The sequence below is a fragment of the Lagenorhynchus albirostris genome, chromosome 14, assembly GCF_949774975.1.
Source record: "Lagenorhynchus albirostris chromosome 14, mLagAlb1.1, whole genome shotgun sequence".
In the NCBI taxonomy this organism is placed as follows: Eukaryota; Metazoa; Chordata; class Mammalia; order Artiodactyla; family Delphinidae; genus Lagenorhynchus; species Lagenorhynchus albirostris.
The window spans coordinates 85,399,129-85,416,146 of NC_083108.1; the positions used below are offsets into that span (position 1 = coordinate 85,399,129).

Genomic DNA, 17,018 nt, shown 5'->3' on the forward strand with positions numbered 1-17,018 from the left:
TCTGCACACAAGTTTAGCTGCCCTAGACCTCTGGCCAGAGGCCGGTGTTATGGCCTTAATTGTGTCCCCCAAATTCAGGTTTTGAAGTCCTGACCCCCCAGTAACTAGATGGGACCTTGTTTGGAAATAGGGTCTCTGTGGATGCAGTTAGTTAAGACGAGGTCTTCATGGAACAGGGTGGGTTCTACTCCCACTTGCCTGCTGTTCATCTAAAAAGGGGAAATCTGGGCACGCACACGGGCGCATCCTGGGGAAAACACCACGTGAACACGGAGACAGAGACGGGGTGAAGCGGCTGCAGGACAAGAGACACCAAGGGTGGCCGGCCGCCCCCGGGAGCCGGAGAGGGGCTGCACCAGAGTGTCCCTTAGAGCCTCAGAAGGAACCAGCGCTGTCGACACCCGATCTCAGACTTCCGGCCTCCAGACTGTGGGAGAGCACATTTCCGCTGCTCAAGCCCCCCAGCTTGCGGGACTTCGTTACGGCCGCTGGTAATGCATTGCTCAAGTCTGGGGCACCAAAAGCCGCAGGAAGCCACGGCCTCCACTGGGGGGCGCTGATGATCCCGGGTTCCATGCGCTTGGGGGTCTGGTCTTAGGCAACAGGACCTGAACTCACTGTCTCAGGGAGGGGGGCCGGGGCTTGGCGCGGGAGGTGGAAATGAGCAAGCAGGTCAGGCTAGGAGGAACCCAGCAGCATCACTTATTTTATTCACACCCCAAAGACACCCTGTTGAAAAGTCAGTTCGTTAAGACGTTCATAGCATTTCTTTCTCGGGCTCTGGGTGCACAGAGGGCGGTGTGATCACCGTAAGCTGTGTTCTTTAGGCGATGTTCCCTCTCTTCCCAGGAGACGCACAGGGGTACGCTCTCCCTTTCATATAACAATACACTTCTCCTGATTCTGTCTTGAGAACACACAGCTCCCTCCATCTATTTTTGTTTTCTGCACTTGGGGGTTAGAGACATGGCTGGGGAGAACTATTTCCCTATTAGAGGAGAAACGGTGACCTAGATGGCAAATGAAAGTTTGCCCTCTGGGCTGGGGAGACTGGGTGTGAAGAGGCCTGCAGGGACGTCTGCCTGGAGACGACAGCAGCAAATTCACCGTGTCCAATAAGGGCCACGCTGATTGTAAGCCCCATTTTCCCAGAGTGTCTGCATTTTCAAGAGAAGGCAGAGATCCAGATTTTTTAGGTGAAGTGGCCAAAGTCTTAAGTGTTGACTCAGTCTTTTTTCTATTCTGTAACCTGTTTTATTATCCTTCATACAATTTATGACCATCTGAAAATTATTTCGTTTGCTGTTAATCCCCCCAGCCCCGGCTAGAGGTAAGGTCTTTGAGCGTCGGCCTGGGTCTGTTATATTTACCGCTTACCTCCTGTATTTGCACTAGTTCCTAGCACACAGGCGGTGCTCAATAAATACCAGGTGAATAAGTCAATGACCCATCACTTGATACTGTTTGCACAAAGACAAGGATTTCACGCAACTTCTTTTTCTGGGGAATCGTCTCGGGACTGCATTCGATTATTAGAGGAATCTAAAACTCAACCTTTTTAAAAACACCCCAGCCCAGAGTCACCACGGGCACACACGTGCCTCAGGAAATTGACCTCTGAATGTACGTGTGAGATCCAAAGACAGGACAGAGCCCTTTTTGCTCCAGCCCAAAGGGAGGCTGGACTACACGCTTGCCTGCCGTGGTTCTCACTTACTGCCATCAGTCAGCAGGCTTTTAGCAGAGAACTGCACACGTGATTGATTTTCAAATCCTTTCAGGTCCTGAAGGAGAGATACTTAGTACACAATGTACTTTGTCATCATGTGTCAACATCGCCTCAACGCAGAGAGAGGCATTACGCTGCGTAAGACTGTAATCGGATTGTTGCCGGGATCCGTCAATCTGCTTCTTCATTTCCCCAGAGCTCAGCTTTGGAGGGCCATTTGCCATGGATGCCAGCCGCTGGGAGGGGGTCAGTGTGTAGAAAGACAAAGGACAGCCATAAAGCCGTGGAAGGCAAATTTTATATTTACAGCCGGTAAGTTTATAAATATATATTACATTCTTACTATCTACAATACATTCTGCACGCAGACGGATTCGAGAGGGGGCAGCGGCAGCGTTATGAAACGGAATATCACGCGTGAAAGAATGAAAGAAATGAGGGGGGGTTACTGAAAGCAAAGGATTATCCTTGAAAAGGGGTGACAGTTTAATCACCCAGCCAATGTAAGTCAAGTGGAGGACAGGAGCAGGTAGCTGATGGCTGCTGGAATCTCAGTCTTAGAGCAAACGGACAGCACCTTAGTTTGGGGGAGAGTGCTGAGGTCGAGAGGGTGAACTGGTGGAATTTACACACTTGATCTCAGGAGAATTCAATTATATGCATAGAGACTGAAAGAGAGAGAGAGAGAGAGAGAGAGAGAGAGAGAGAGGAAGCAGAGAGATAGGTTCAGAAAGACACAGGGACAGAGAGGCACACAGAGAAAGAGAAACTGACCTTAGAACCCAACACTCAAATAACCCAGCTCTCTGCCCCATAGGTGGTTACCTCAGGTCCCTCCATCCCTCCAAGGTGGAGAAGAAGCCTCCCCCGCCCCCCCCGTGTGTGAATGGGCCAGGCTTCCTGCCCAACCCACCTCATCGCACACCCTGAGTCCCAACTCTCCCCGCCCTGTACCCTCCGTGTGGACACCCAGATTTATCTCATCAACCTTGAGCAGCAGACTGGATGGGACCATCCACAGAGGCATCACAGAAGAACCCTGCTTTCCGGAAAAGCAAGGGGAAGGAGCATCCCTGGGTGTTGACTTCCTTGTGAGCGCTGCTGACCCTCCAAGACCAGCCTCTTCAAAGAAGGGCACGTGTGAAGTTTGCCCAGTGGGGCTTCAGCGTAGAATGTCACCTGGTGGTTGACACAGACGCCACAGTGGAAGAGAGGGAATGGTGACACTGCCCTCCACTGCCGAGTGACCAGTGACTTTTGGAAAGGTGGCGATGTGGGGCGTGGTGGGGGAGGAGTACAAACGTGAACATAGTGAATTTGCTAAAAAAAAAAAAAAAAAAAAAATTCTGGTCCTTCGAACCCAGTTGAAAGCCTACACCCAGGCTCCCTAGTTTACTAGTAAAGGGATGCTCTGAACGGCTCAGAGCGCTTTTGTTTGTTTGGGTGGTGGTTCTTGGCATGTAGTTACAAAGGTACTGGTGGCCTATTTACCCTCCTGTTCCCTTTCAATCCTCGTCAGCGATTGCCTTGCTTTGCCCCAGCCTTTGGGAGATAATAACTCGAAACTCGAAACTCTTGCTTCCCAAGAGCTGACTCTAGGTGGCGCTAGACTCCACCTCTGCTCATATGCTCACAGCCAGATGTGCTGCCCGAGGTCCAATGACAGGCTTCCTCCCATCCATCCCCTTGAGCCCCACCTGAGTCTCATTTTTCTCCTGTGGTCCACAGCATTGAATACGGCAGCTGTGTGGCTTTGATGAAAGAAAGTGAGATGGCAAGAGAGGGACTGCTCTCTCCTGGAGGTTCTCTGAAGTTCAGTGATTCAGAACTCATCTTTCTTCCAATGTAAGAATCTTGCCGTGCATGATAAACCCCTTAACACTGACAGAAACGTTGGACCCTGGAATGTGGACATCAATTCCAACTAGGGGCCGTCCCAGGGGAGCCAGGGTCATTGTCTGTGGCTCTGTGGATAGCGTCACCCTGATCTTGTCCCGTCTTTTTATTTCCCCACTGGGCACACGGTTGCCCCACATCCCCAAGTTAAAGGCCGAAAGGTGAGTGAGAACCAATGTCTGTGAAGGCCCGGCTTACACATCTTCATGTAATCCTTCCATGTAGCCGCATGACTCTTGGCATCCCCCAGGGTCCAGATCCTGGCAGACCCATTTCACGGCATCCTCACTGCTGGTCGCTATGGAGTTCACGGCGGGGCATCTGTCATCCGTAGAGACGGTGGTGAAAGTGGTGAATTCCACTCTTTTCCTTTTTGAGGTAGGGGACGTTGGGGGCTCGCTTTTCGGATCGCTCCCATCCATGAGTGCGGGTCCTGAAGATGCGAACAGCTGTCCGTTGGTGCTGTTTGGGGAGTTTGTGCTGAGGAGATACTTACTCTCTTCGAAATCCATGCCCCTGTCGATGGCGGTGATCTGCTCGTCCTGGGAGGAAGCCAAGTTGATGTGATTCTCCAACAGTTCGGCCCGGTGGCTCAACCCGACCCAGTCGTGGTAGTGACTCATACCTTCTTGTTCTTCGAAGGGAACCTGCTTGTGCCTGTACTTTAACGCAAAGGTCACACAGTTTATTAGGAAGACCAGAATGGCCAGGCAGAAGACACCCAACAGGGCATACATCCCAATTTCCAAGTCGCTCAGCCCTTTGGAGGCCTGCGTGAGGTCATTCTCATCCATTTCCCCATAGCTTCTGGGCAGATCCACCTGGGCGGGGAAGCTGGTGAGGTCAATGGAGATGGTCTGCAAATGGCTGTCATCATCCAGAAGGCTTTCCTGGCCACGGTTCTTCTGGAAGGTGGACCTTTCCGTGGTGGAGCCCCTTCCTTCCATGAGGCCCACGGAAGAACTGCCGTAGTACCGTCCCTCTTGACGCCCCCATTCTTGCGAGGGTTTTCTGGGTCTTCTGTCACTGACATTATTATCCAGGTGACCTCCTGCCCCCATGTGTCTGCTGTCGCTGGTGTTGGGATTGGCATCGTTTGGGCCAAATTTAACTTTGACGTTGGCTGTCCCCACGGCCAACACGCTCTTCCGTTTGGATTTCTGGCATGACTCACAAATAACCATTTCGACCTTCACCAGGGCACCCTGTCCCTCGGCTTCAGCGGTGATTATAGGCCACTTGAATTTGGGGTCTTGGTGGATAGAGACCACCTTCTCATCCAGTGATGTGGCCATCAGGGAGAAGTCTTTTGTGTCGTAAATATCCAAGGGGGTGACAGAGCCATCACTGAATTGGACCCAGCAACTAATGGCTGCTTCCTGTTGAAGAAAAAAGTAAGTTCATCAAAACGGGCCCCAAAGCTCACTGAATACAAAGTCTTAGTAAAAACAGACACTCTGTCACAAAGATAATACTCCAAGAACAAAGGGAAACCTTTTATGCAGCGTAGAAATAAGAGGCGAGAAGTACTGAGGGTATGAAAGAAAATGAATTCTTGTAAAGATGTAGAAGCCAAAGAAAACTACAACAGCAAAATGACAATGACGAAACAGGCCCAGGAATAACCCTCCCTAATAAGATCTGCTTTCTTCCCTGAGGTGTTGAAAGAAAGATGGCTTCTTTCGGCGGTGCAGGATCTACTTCTGCATAGTAACCAACTGCCTATCGACGGAGATTTACCGGTTAGTGGGGTCATTTACAAATGTTACACAGGTAAACGAAAAATATTTATTACGTTATTTTTAAGTTGCTTTAATACCGAGTCTCCAACACAGGTTAAAACCCCTGACCTAGACAAGGGTGCCCCAGAGGGGCTGCAGGCTTTGGTTGTGTGGGTCCTGCTACATCAGCATCTAAGGATGGGTTTGTATTGGCCTGTGGACAGTCTTGGCTTGGAGGTGAAGAGTAAAACCAACCAGCCAGAGAGAGGGTTAGGGCTAGGGTTAGGGTTGGGGTTGGGAAGGGTTAGGGTTAGGGTTAGGGTTGGGGTTGGGGTTGGGGTTGGGGAGGGTTAGGAAGCTTTCTGTTGGGAGAATCTTTGTCTTCCCTTCCACTCTCCAACCCAACCAGTTGGGGGAAACTGGGAGACCCAAAAGTAGCCAGGGTCAAGACTTGTGTCCATCTCAATCCCTTGTCTTTTTACTTTGTTGCTTTAGACCAGCTTTCCTTGGGACTAGTCTGTCCAGGGAGACTGTAATAGACAAAATAACCTCTAAGCCTTCAGTTTCAGTGACGATGTCATTGGCCTTGACAGCAAACTGGGAGGCCCATTGCTCCCTCCTCCCTCTTCCTAGCTCCCGCAGAAGCTGCTCCACCCCAAACCCAGAAGGATGCACAGCCCTAAGAGGCTTGTGTGCCTGCCCACCTGGCCACAGCTGATTGGACCCATAGGACGGCTGCTGTCAGAGCCGTTCATCTCTGCAGCTCTGAGCCAGCCGGCATCTCCCCCTCCAATTTGAAATAAGCAAGATGGGAGAGGCTTCCCTGGTGGCGCAGTGGTTGAGAGTCCACCTGCTAATGCAGGGGACACGGGTTCGTGCCCCGGTCCGGGAAGATCCCACGTGCCGCGGAGCGGCTGGGCCCGTGAGCCATGGCCGCTGAGCCTGCGCGTCCGGAGCCTGTGCTCCGCAACGGGAGAGGCCACGACAGTGAGAGGCCCGCGCACCGCGATGAAGAGTGGCCCCCGCTCGCCGCAACTAGAGAGAGCCCTCGCACAGAAACGAAGACCCAACACAGCCAAAATAAATAAATTAATTAACATTAAGATGGGAGTGAAGCACTCAGTGGTGGGAAGATGTGTCGGGAGCTCATGTAAGACTGGAGGATGAAACCTCACTTTGGAGCCCCACGATGGATCAGGTGTAAGCAGATGTCTGGGCACAGCATTTATTTAATGAGATGATGGACATGAGAGAGACTGTCGACCCCCCAGTTTCCCCAAGTTCTTATAGCTGGGGTCTAAGAGGGTCCCACTATCCTTGTAATAAATCCTGTGTTATTTAAACTTGCTTGAGGGGATTTCTCTTACTTGCAACCTAAGAGCCACTGACCACGACAGAAGTTAAGTTTACCTGGTGGTGTCTGGTCTTTGAACTGAGAAGGGAGCTTCTGACATATGACTGGTGGTCTCTGCTTCTCCTTCAGCACAGCCAGTAAATACCAACCTTGTTAGCCATCGGCTTGGGGTGGCTGCTAAGTGGAAAATGCCTCCATGACACAGGCCAGAAGCCACTGGATGTGACCTCGGTTTACCTGGGCCTTCGGATTGGCTGTGAAATTGCAGCAGGAACTTCAAACGCACGTTGGATTTCTTGAAACTGAAATGTCAGAGCCAAGTTGCAGGCAGGGACTGAGCTCCATTCAAAGCAAGCACGGAGCAAACCTCAGGGTCACGTGCCTAGCTCTGCATGTGGGAAATGGATTCGCTCTGTGGCCCTATTCTAACTGTCTTATCGCTTCCTTAACTCCTAACCGGCAGTCACCTGATTTGATCGCCCCAGGAAGACAGGAAGAAGCCTCGGGTTATTTCTCCTTTGCTATCTGTAACTTGCAACCTGGCTGGCATCATGCCCTGAGAAAAGGCAGGTTTGTCTTTGGCAAGAATTCGTATCCGTTATTGAGATCATACACTTTCAAGTGCTTTCTAATCCAAACTCCTGCACACACAGACCACAGTGAAAGGACAAGGGATTAGCTAACACCTGGCAGGGGAGCCTTCAGTGATGGGTACAGGCTGGGAAAATGGTAAGGCTCTGTGTGTCCAGGGGCAGGTACAGCTTAGCCCACCTTCCTGCCCAAACATAGTCACAGCCTCAGCAGGTGCAAGAGGGGACCCAGATGGCAATGTACCTGCCGAGGGGAGAGCTTCCAGGAAGCGCTCCTGACCAATAAGGAAAGCTGCCCGAAAACCCCCTATGTGGGCTGGAGGCCTTCTAGCATCCCCACAGGAGGACAGTCCTGTCTCATGGGGCGCACAGAATCAGTAGCCTGAGACCCCCGTCCTTGGGCATTAAACAAGGCTCACCAAAGTCTCCATCCAGTTTCCTTCTAAGAAATAAAGTTTCTCCATCTCAGATGAGGGAGGAGATCAGATGACGTTTCCAAGTGCCCTTCCAACAGTCCTCTTTGTTTGGAAACCATCGTATCAACACACAAACATGCACTACATGATACACACCACAACATGTACACATACACAACGCACACTACACACATACATAACACAAACATACACATACGCACAGTACACACATACACACAACACACTATTAGCGCACGCTGGTTTCCAGTAAAGAGAAAGAAGGCCATGACTGATGTCACCACCGGCTTGTTACTTCTGCTTTGAGCTAAATGACAAATGTGGAAGCATCTCCTCCAATCTCCTTCCGACCCCCAGACCCGTTAGCCCATTTTTTTGAGCAGGGACTTAGCAGAAGGCTGTGGGCCCCTCCTTGGAGTCTGTGCCCGCCCTCGCTTTCACCCCACTGCTCGGGGAGGTCCGCGGGGTCCAGAGCCAGGACCGTCTGGGGGCGGGGGGGGTGGAGAAGCAGCACAGGTGACGCGGATGGGGCGCGAGGAGACTGCGCCCAGCCTCTCTGGCTCCTGGTGCGCTATAATCCATCACTCCTGGCAACCTTGGGGTCTGGCATCTACGTCAGGGGGGCTGGGAAGCCTGAGGCTGAGCAGTTGCCCCTTCACAACGCCTCTCCAGACTGCGGAGCGCCCGATGTGCGAGCCCACTCTTTTGCGGGACCCCTCCACCCCAATTAGTGATTCCACCACACAGGCAACCTGATCCAACGCGTGACCTCACCCCACTGTGCGACCTCACCTGAAGTGTGACCTGCTCAAGGCGGAAGCCCACCCAGTGAACGACCCCACTGACATGTGATGCAACCCCACCACGTGACCCCAAGAGATGTGGGATGCCCCCGCTGGTGTGGGCCCCACCTGCTGTGTAACCGCACCTGGTGTGTGACCTCACCTGGTGTTTGACCTCACCTGGGTGTGACCTCACCTGGTGTGTGACCTCACCTGGGTGTGACCTCACCTGGTGTGTGACCTCACCTAGTGTGTGACCTCACCTGGGTGTGACCTCACCTGGTGTGTGACCTCACCTGGTGTGTGACCCACCCCCCCATGTGTAACCCCCCTGGATATATGACCCCCACCTGTTGTGTGACCTCACCTGGTGTGACCCACCTGCTGTGTGACCTCACCTGGTGTGACCCACCTGGTGTGTGACCTCACCTGGTGTGTGACCTCACCTGGGTGTGACCTCACCTGGTGTGTGACCTCACCTGGTGTGTGACCCACCCCCCCATGTGTAACCCCCCTGGATATATGACCCCACCTGTTGTGTGACCTCACCTGGTGTGACCCACCTGCTGTGTGACCTCACCTGGTGTGTGACCCACCCCCCCATGTGTAACTCCCCCTGGATATATCACCCCACCTGGTGTGTGACCTCACCTGGGTGTGACCTCACCTGGTGTGTGACCCCCCCCATGTGTAACCCCCCTGGATATATGACCCCACCTGGTGTGTGACCCCACCTGGTGTGTGGCCTCACCTGGTGTGGCCCGCCTGCTGTGTGGCCCCCCGACATGTGACCCCTCCCACGGTGCCCCACCCCCACCCCACACCTGTCTGGGCCTTTGCAGAAGTTCTTGAGCCACCGCGGTGGCGAAGATGGCTCTGTTGCTCCCAGGGCTGAGCTGCAGGGAGAGGGACAGCCCTGCCACCAGCTGGACCCCGAGGTCTGTGATCGTCACCTTCTCGTCCAGCACGGTGATGGTCTTCTCGGCCAAGATGGCATCTGACAGAGGCGACAGGATCTGAAAGGCAGAAGCGACATAGGCAGGAAAAGCTCTCTGTGGTCCCAGAAATCCCCCCGATGGTGTAAACGATGGAGGTGGATAGGGACAGACAGAGCCAGGGGGGCAAGAACGGGTCTTCCCACTCACGCCTTCTTCTGAAAGATACAGCTGGCTTGTGAAAATATAGCGCATTTTTTAAGTAACAGCAAGATGGTGTCAAGGAGTGGATGGGGTAGGACCTGGCATCCCACCCACAGCATCAAATAAACTCCGTTGCCTACCCTGCACTGCCCTCAGACCCTGAGAAGAAGAATTAACATTTTCATTCATTTCAGCACTACCTTTACGATTCTTCTACAGCATGGATCATTTCTACTATTACTTAGTGCATATTTTGTTTAAAATCATTTTATGTAAATAATTTGTTTAGAAAAGCTTCATAGCCTCATAGAAAAACGGTTTCGATATGCTAGCTATATATTTCTCTCTTCTACACATGATCGCCAATGACCAGTTACACGCAAAGAAGAGACGGTCGGTCCATGTACCACCTAAAGCATCCCGTGTGTCACCGGGAGCTCGCACTCCACGCTTTGGGGAACACTGAGCAGTGACACTCAGTTGCATTTTGGAATATCAGCTTCCGTCCTCTGATAAACTCAGCTGCGAGTCCTACCCTTGACGCCGATGTCCCAAAGTCTCATTCGTCTCTGGACACCTGTGATGCCCTGGGGAATGAAGCTTCTGTTCAATTTAGACCCTGAGGAGGAAATCCTGCTTTGCAAGATTGTCTGTGGAAGCACCTCTGCTCTCCCCGCCCCTCATCCAAGTTACAAAGTGCTGACTTAGACTCCCCTCTATGAATCCTTAACCTTCTGGGTGAAACAGGTTTCATTCTCCCTTCCCCAGCTTTTTTGACGTATTTCTCTTTTCAAGTTGTTGGTGATATTTATGAAGATGTATCTCAAGATAGTTTTCCCTGGATTCATTAAATTCCTTTATCAAAGCCCCACATTTCTGTTCAAATACCTTCTTCATTTTCTAAATCGGGTTGGGACACCTTGAATGGCGCTGGGTATGAAACATGAGTCCCCAGAAGAAAGTGGCCAAATGTATTTATAACTCAGGAGGACTCAGTGGCCATAAATAAGAGGGAAAAACGAAGGGTCTCAGGAGCAGATGCCCCAGTAGGACAATTTTCATGTTTCACGCATGGGAAGCTGGCCCATTCGCACTCACTGATTTTCACAGAAATACCTGATTTCTGAACAGTGTTTCATTGCGTCTTTGTAGTTAACTGATCATCTTGAGTGGTTAGTGTCAAGTTGTCGTCTTGGTTCCAGTTTCCAGATATCAGCATCACTTTAGCCCATGGATCAACTTTAATTTAGATCTTTCAGGCAAAAATCAACTGTGAAGATTACAAGTGCTTGTCTATGGGGCGGATGTGTTTTGTTTGACATAATACTTCAAAATGGGATGAATGGCCATCCTTAAAAAACAGATGATTTCGTATGAAAGACAGATTTCTAGCTATTCTGGAAAAGTTGCAGCATCTCTCCACACTGGGCTCCCATTTCCTCTTGGCACCTTTTGGAGGTGAGTATCAGCCTCCCTTTGCCACACTCCTCACCACTCCCTATTGTCCTCCTAACACTTAGGGCCCAACTCAGTCATCCTCTTTCACCTGATGCCCTGGCTGCTTTCCTCACAGAGGGTACCTTCGCAGCTTTTAGAGAGCATTGCAGCATGTGACTCCTGAGTCCCAGTTCAAAGTAATTTACTTTCCCCCTTGAATAAAATGATCTCTTTTATTTTTATTTTTTTCCAGTGGCTAAAGTATTTTATCAGATTAAGTACGTCATTTGCAAATGGTTTCATGTGAAAATTTAAAAGCAAAGTTATAAAACATTTTTAATAAAACAGTACAGAGTTAACAGCAAAATTACATTTTCTTGATTGTACAAATAAAAACATTTTGTTTCTGATAGACTGTCTGAAAATTTTATAATGTATTCTCCAACTGACAGCTGCAATATTCTATTTTAATGAGATGTCTCAGGGTTAATTCAATCATTTGATAATAATGGGTTCAAAAATGCTCTCTCTTAAATATCAGCCCATTTTCCAGAATGTTTGAAGTCTTCTACAATCCAATAGAGTAAACCTCACTGTTTGGCTAATAGGATGATCACCTCTTCTATAAATGGGGCAGTCACTGAGGAACAATATTTGCTCTCAGACAGGAGGTAAGTGACTCCCAAGTGACCTCCCAGAACTGTGTCTTGTGAAAGTGTTTGTTTCAAAGCTCCCATGTTGCATACTGGTTCACCCCATCCGTTCCTAGCAGCAGGTGCTTACAAGACCAGTGGAATCATAATACTCTGTTGCTTCCTTCAGTACATTTCTGAAATGCTCCAGGTTTCATCATGTGGCAGGCTGGGCCCTGGTGGAGACAGCTGAGCATCATGGTGGGATGGGAAGCTTTTCGGGGACCATGGTCAGTGAGGTGGAGTGACCAAGTGAGAAGCTGCTGGCCACACCCATGATTCTGATGCGCTTAGCCCACCCCAAGAGCTTTTTAAAAAGTATTTTTCAATTACAAAACTTTTATTTTATATTGGGGTTGGTTGATTTACAATGTTGTGTTAGTTTCAGGTGTACAGCAGTGTGATTCAGCTATACATGTACATGTATCTGTTCTTTATCAGATTCTTTCCCCATATAGGTTATTACAGAGTAATGAGTAGAGTTCCCTGTGCTATACAGTAGGTCCTTGCTGGTAGTGTGTATATGCTAATTTCAAACTCCTAATTTATCCCTCCCCAGACCTTTCCCCTTTAGCAGCCATAAGTTTGTTTTCTATGTCTGTGAGGCTGTTTCTGTTTTGTAACAGTTCATTTGTATCATTTTTTAAGATTCTACATATCAGTGATATCACATGGTATTTGTCTGTCTCTGTCTGACGTACTTCACTTAGTATGATCATCTCTAGGTCCATCCATGTTGCTGCAAAGTATTTCATTCTTTTTTATGGCTGAGCAGTATTCCATTGTGTACATGTACCACATCTTCTTCATCCATTCATCCATCGATGGACATTCAGGTTGCTTCCATGTCTCAGCTGTTGTAAATGGTGCTGCAGTGAACATTGGGGTGCATGTATCTTTTTGAATTTGAGTTTTTGTCTTTTCCAGATATACGCCCAGGAGTCAGATTGCTGGATCATATAGTAGCTTTATTTTTAGAGCTTTTGTCCCAAGATAGTAACATCCACCATGTCTCAGAGACAAATAATGTCTTGGAGTTTCAAACATGACCCATCCTGAGAAGCCAGTCCATCATTATACCTCTTCTGTTGTTTATTTGACAGCTTCTTTCAGTCTATTCACTCTGAAAATGGATACTGTCGAATAGAGCTACCGTATGATCCAGGAATACCACTCCTGGGCATACATCTAGACAAAACTCTAATTCGATACATGCACCCCAATGTTCATAGCAGCACTATTTACAATAGCCAAGACATGGAAGCAACCTGAATGTCCATCTACAGATGAATGATAAAGAAGATGTGGTACAGATATACAATGGAAGATTACTCAGCCTTCAAAAACAGAATGAAATAGTGCTATTTGCAGCAACAGAAATGGACCTAGATATTATCACACTAAGTAAAGTACGCCAGACAGAGAAAGACAAATATCATATGATATCACTTATATGTGAAATTTAAGAAAATGATAAAGTACACTTATTTACGAAACAGAAATAGACCCATGGACATAGAAAACAAACTTACGGTTACCAAAAGGGAAAGGGGGGGGGATAAATTAGGAGTTTGGGACTAACATATACACGCTACTATATATAAAATTGATAAACGACAAGGACCTACTGTACAGCACAGGGAACTCTATTCAATATCTTGTAATAATCTATAATGGAAAAGAATCTGAAAAGAATAGATGTATACATATGTATAGCTGCATCACTTTTCTGTACACCTGAAACGAACCCAACATTGTACACCGACTATACGTCAATAAAAAAATAAATAAATAAAATAGATATTGCTCTAAGTGACGACAAACGGCCAAGTTCTCCTCTGGGTAGAGACGTGACAGGAACACAGAGAGGCCTTGCCTTGGGGGTCTTACCTGAATGGCGGTCATCCCGAGCTCCTGGCCAATCAGGACTTGTCCCCCTTGCAGCTTGGCAATCCGGGGCTCCTCCACCTGCATGAAGTCATTTACCAGCTCCGTGATGTCCACCTGCCAATCGGAGCCCAGCAGGTGGGCCAGCTGCCCCCCGGGCTCAGCCACTTCGGCCACAAACTGAGTCAAGACCCGCACCATGGCGTGCTGGTACTGGAGAGTGCAGCCCCGGCCTTTCTTCTCATCTTCTTCCTCCTCCTCACTGTCCCGAGCTGGCCTGTCAAGGGGTCAGTTCGATTGAACAGATGCTGATTGGTCGGGTCAACTGACCTCAAGGGGTCAGTTCGATTGAACAGGTGCTGATTGGTCGGGTCAACGGTTGGGGGCTGGGGGTGAAGCATGGCAGGGGCTGCAGAGGTGAGTGGGTATGAGGCCTGCCTTCGGGGAGTTCACAGCCTGGGCCGGGGGGGCGGTGCTCAGACACATGCAGGGGTGATGCTCAGAATATCGGAGCCCTGCTGTGGCCTGAGCGCTGACCAGTCAGAATGGGCTGGTGTGGTCAGCAGAGTTCTAAGGTGTCCCCTATGAGCCCCATCTCCTGGGATTCACTTTGTGAAATCCCCTTCCCTTTGGGTGTGGGCTGGACCTAGTAAAAGTTTCTTCCAATGAAAGATTACAGCGGGACTTCCCTGGCGGTCCAGTGGTTAAGACTCCGCGCTTCCGATGCAGGAGGCATGGGTTCAATCCCTAGTCGGGGAACTAAGATCCCACGTGCCGCGCAGTGCGGCCAAAAAAAAAAAAAAATTTACAGCAAAAGTTATGGGATGTCACCTTCAAGATTAGGTTTTAAGAAACTATGACTTGCCGTGTTCAGCCCCCTTTCCTTGGTTCTTCTCTCTCTCTCTCTCTTTTTAATTAATCTTGCTTTCCTTTTCTATTGTATACTTTCTTTTTTTTAAATTTTATTTATTTATTTATTTATTTATTTATGGCGGTGTTGGGCCTTCGTTTCTGTGCGAGGGCTTTCTATAGTTGCGGCGAGCGGGGGCCACCGCTCATCGCGGTGCGCGGGCCTCTCACTATCGCGGCCTCTCCCGTTGCGGAGCACAGGCTCCGGACGCGCAGGCTCAGTAATTGTGGCTCATGGGCCCAGCTGCTCTGCGGCATGTGGGATCTTCCCAGACCAGGGCTCGAACCCATGTCTCCTGCATCAGCAGGCGGATTCTCAACCAATGCGCCACCAGGGAAGCCCCAGGTTCTTCTCTCTTGCCTGCCCTGGTGAAGTCAGCTGCCGTGCTGTGTGCGGCCCTATGGAGACACCTGACAGCTGGAAGCAGCGTCCTCTGGCCAACAGCCAGTGAGGAGCTAAGGCCTCCCAAGAACCACATGGGCTTGGATGTAGGTCCTTCCCCAGCAGAGCCTTGTGAGGAGACTCCAGCTCCGGCTGACAACCGGACTGTAGCTTGTGAGAGATCCAGCTAAGCCTGGCCTGGATGCCTGATCCAGGGGAACTGTGAGATGACAGGCTTTTCTTTTAAGCCACCTGGTTTTGGGGTAAGCCACTCAATTATGTAGCAATAGATAATTAATACAGTAGGGGTCTGGGTGACCAGTATAGCCCTACAAACCAGTACACGAGGGAAGTGAGTGTTTAACTCAAGGTAAGGTATTTTGTGATAATGAATGTAGAGCGGACCAGGCAGCAGGCAGATGTTAGCTGCTCCCTCAACAGCTGATGCCTTATGTGCTGTCAGTCCTTCCCAGCACCAGCACGGTCTCCATCAGAAGAGCTGCTCACTCCTCGAAGTGGTTCTCTTGCCGTATCTGAGCTGGACAGTCGTGACAGCACCTGGCCTGTTCACGATCACTCGGCCAGTCCTTGGGTGAGTCTCTCCCTGCACCCACTTTCCCTCAGTAGCGTCAGTAATCACGCTGAACTCCATGCTCCCACCTCAACCTCAGAAACCCCTGTGGTTAAGGAAAGGGTCATGGCTGAAACCATCTTCCATCGGCACGCAGGACCCAAGCCTTCATTCCTGAAGCCCTGCCCTCTCCCAGGTGCCATAAGAACTCAAAGGGGTGGACTTCCAAGGGAAGGAATAGAAAAGCTGCCCCTCACCTAAGTACCAGTTCACTCCTCCCTGCTGAGTACCCAGACTCCAGGAATAGTTCCCGGTCTAATTCTTCACATGCTCGCTTTTGACTTTCTACAAGTCCCTTAAGCGTGGGTTTCTCCAAGGTGACCCAGTCTCTGAAAAAAACTCTTTGTACCTGATGCCTGTTTATTTGCCTGAGGTGGGCGATGCAGACTTATCAGTCCATCTAACGCCACCAGAGGCACACAGGTGACGGGCCACGGACTTCATCTCCCCAAGGGAAACTGATCTCAGTGTTTCTGGGGGAAAGAGACTGCCCAGGTCAGGCAGCATCTGTTCAGACAGCTCTCTAGCGGACCTCTTGCCTGGGGCCTCCAAGAATCAATTCTTCCCTCCTCCTGGTGTTGACCTCTTGCTTCAGGCAGGGTCGACCTCTTCCCTAGCTCCTCTGGCCCCAGCCGGGGGAATGTGGCTGCAGCCTCGCAGGCCAATCAGTGTATTCTGTCCCCTCCCTCCCCTCCCCTCCCCTCCCCTCCCTCCCCCTCTCACCGCCCCTCCCCTCCCCTCCTTCCCCTCCCCTCCCTCCCCCTCTCACCGCCCCTCCCCTCCCCTCCTTCCCCTCCCCCTCCCACCACCCCTCCCCCTCCCTCCTCCCCCTCCCACCACCCCTCCCCCTCCCTCCTCCCCCTCCTCCTCCCCTCCCCTCCCCTCCCCCTCCCCTTCCCCTCCCCTCCCCTCCTTCCCCCTCCCCCTCCCACCACCCCTCCCCCTCCCTCCTCCCCCTCCCACCACCCCTCCCCTCCCTCCTCCCCTCCCACCACCCCTCCCCCTCCCTCCTCCCCCTCCTCCTCCCCTCCCCTCCCCTCCTTCCCCCTCCCCCTCCCCTTCCCCTCCCCTCCCCCTCTCACCACCCCCTCCCCTCCTCCTCCTCCCCCTCCCTCCCATCCCCCTCCCCTTCTCTCCCTTCCCCTCCCCCTCTCCCACCCCTTCCTTTCTCCTCTCCCTCCCACCTCTCCCTCCCCTTCCCCTCTCCCTCCCCTCCCCTCCCCCTCCCCTCCCCCTCCCCTCCCCCTCCTCCTCTCCCTCCTTCTCCTCCTTCTCCTCCTTCTCCTCCTCAGCTACAGTGATTGGATCAGGAATGGACATATAACCCAAGTGAGGATAACACTTAACTCCAGGATTCTTGCATGAGTTATTGGGCAAAAGAGGATGTTCTCTCTGCACAGTCAGGGAGAAGGTAGAGTGAAAGTGTGGAACCTCG

General features: G+C 50.8%; 2 protein-coding genes across 2 annotated transcripts in view; one reads left to right on the forward strand and one right to left on the reverse strand.

Moving 5' to 3' along the window:
* GLT1D1 (glycosyltransferase 1 domain containing 1) overlaps positions 1 to 5,491 on the forward strand; it is a 138,113-nt gene extending 132,622 nt beyond the window's left edge. The window contains exons 12-13 of the transcript XR_009534662.1: positions 1,782 to 2,041; positions 5,284 to 5,491. The gene's annotated coding sequence lies outside the window, so the exon portion shown is untranslated. The remainder of the gene's footprint in view (positions 1 to 1,781; positions 2,042 to 5,283) is intronic.
* TMEM132D (transmembrane protein 132D) overlaps positions 2,668 to 17,018 on the reverse strand; it is a 636,308-nt gene continuing 621,957 nt past the window's right edge. Inside the window, exons 7-9 of the mRNA XM_060120789.1 lie at positions 13,665 to 13,938; positions 9,331 to 9,522; positions 2,668 to 5,004 (exon numbers count right to left, since the gene is read on the reverse strand). Of these exons, the coding sequence (XP_059976772.1) occupies positions 3,820 to 5,004; positions 9,331 to 9,522; positions 13,665 to 13,938 (1,651 nt within the window). The 3' untranslated portion in view covers positions 2,668 to 3,819. The remainder of the gene's footprint in view (positions 5,005 to 9,330; positions 9,523 to 13,664; positions 13,939 to 17,018) is intronic.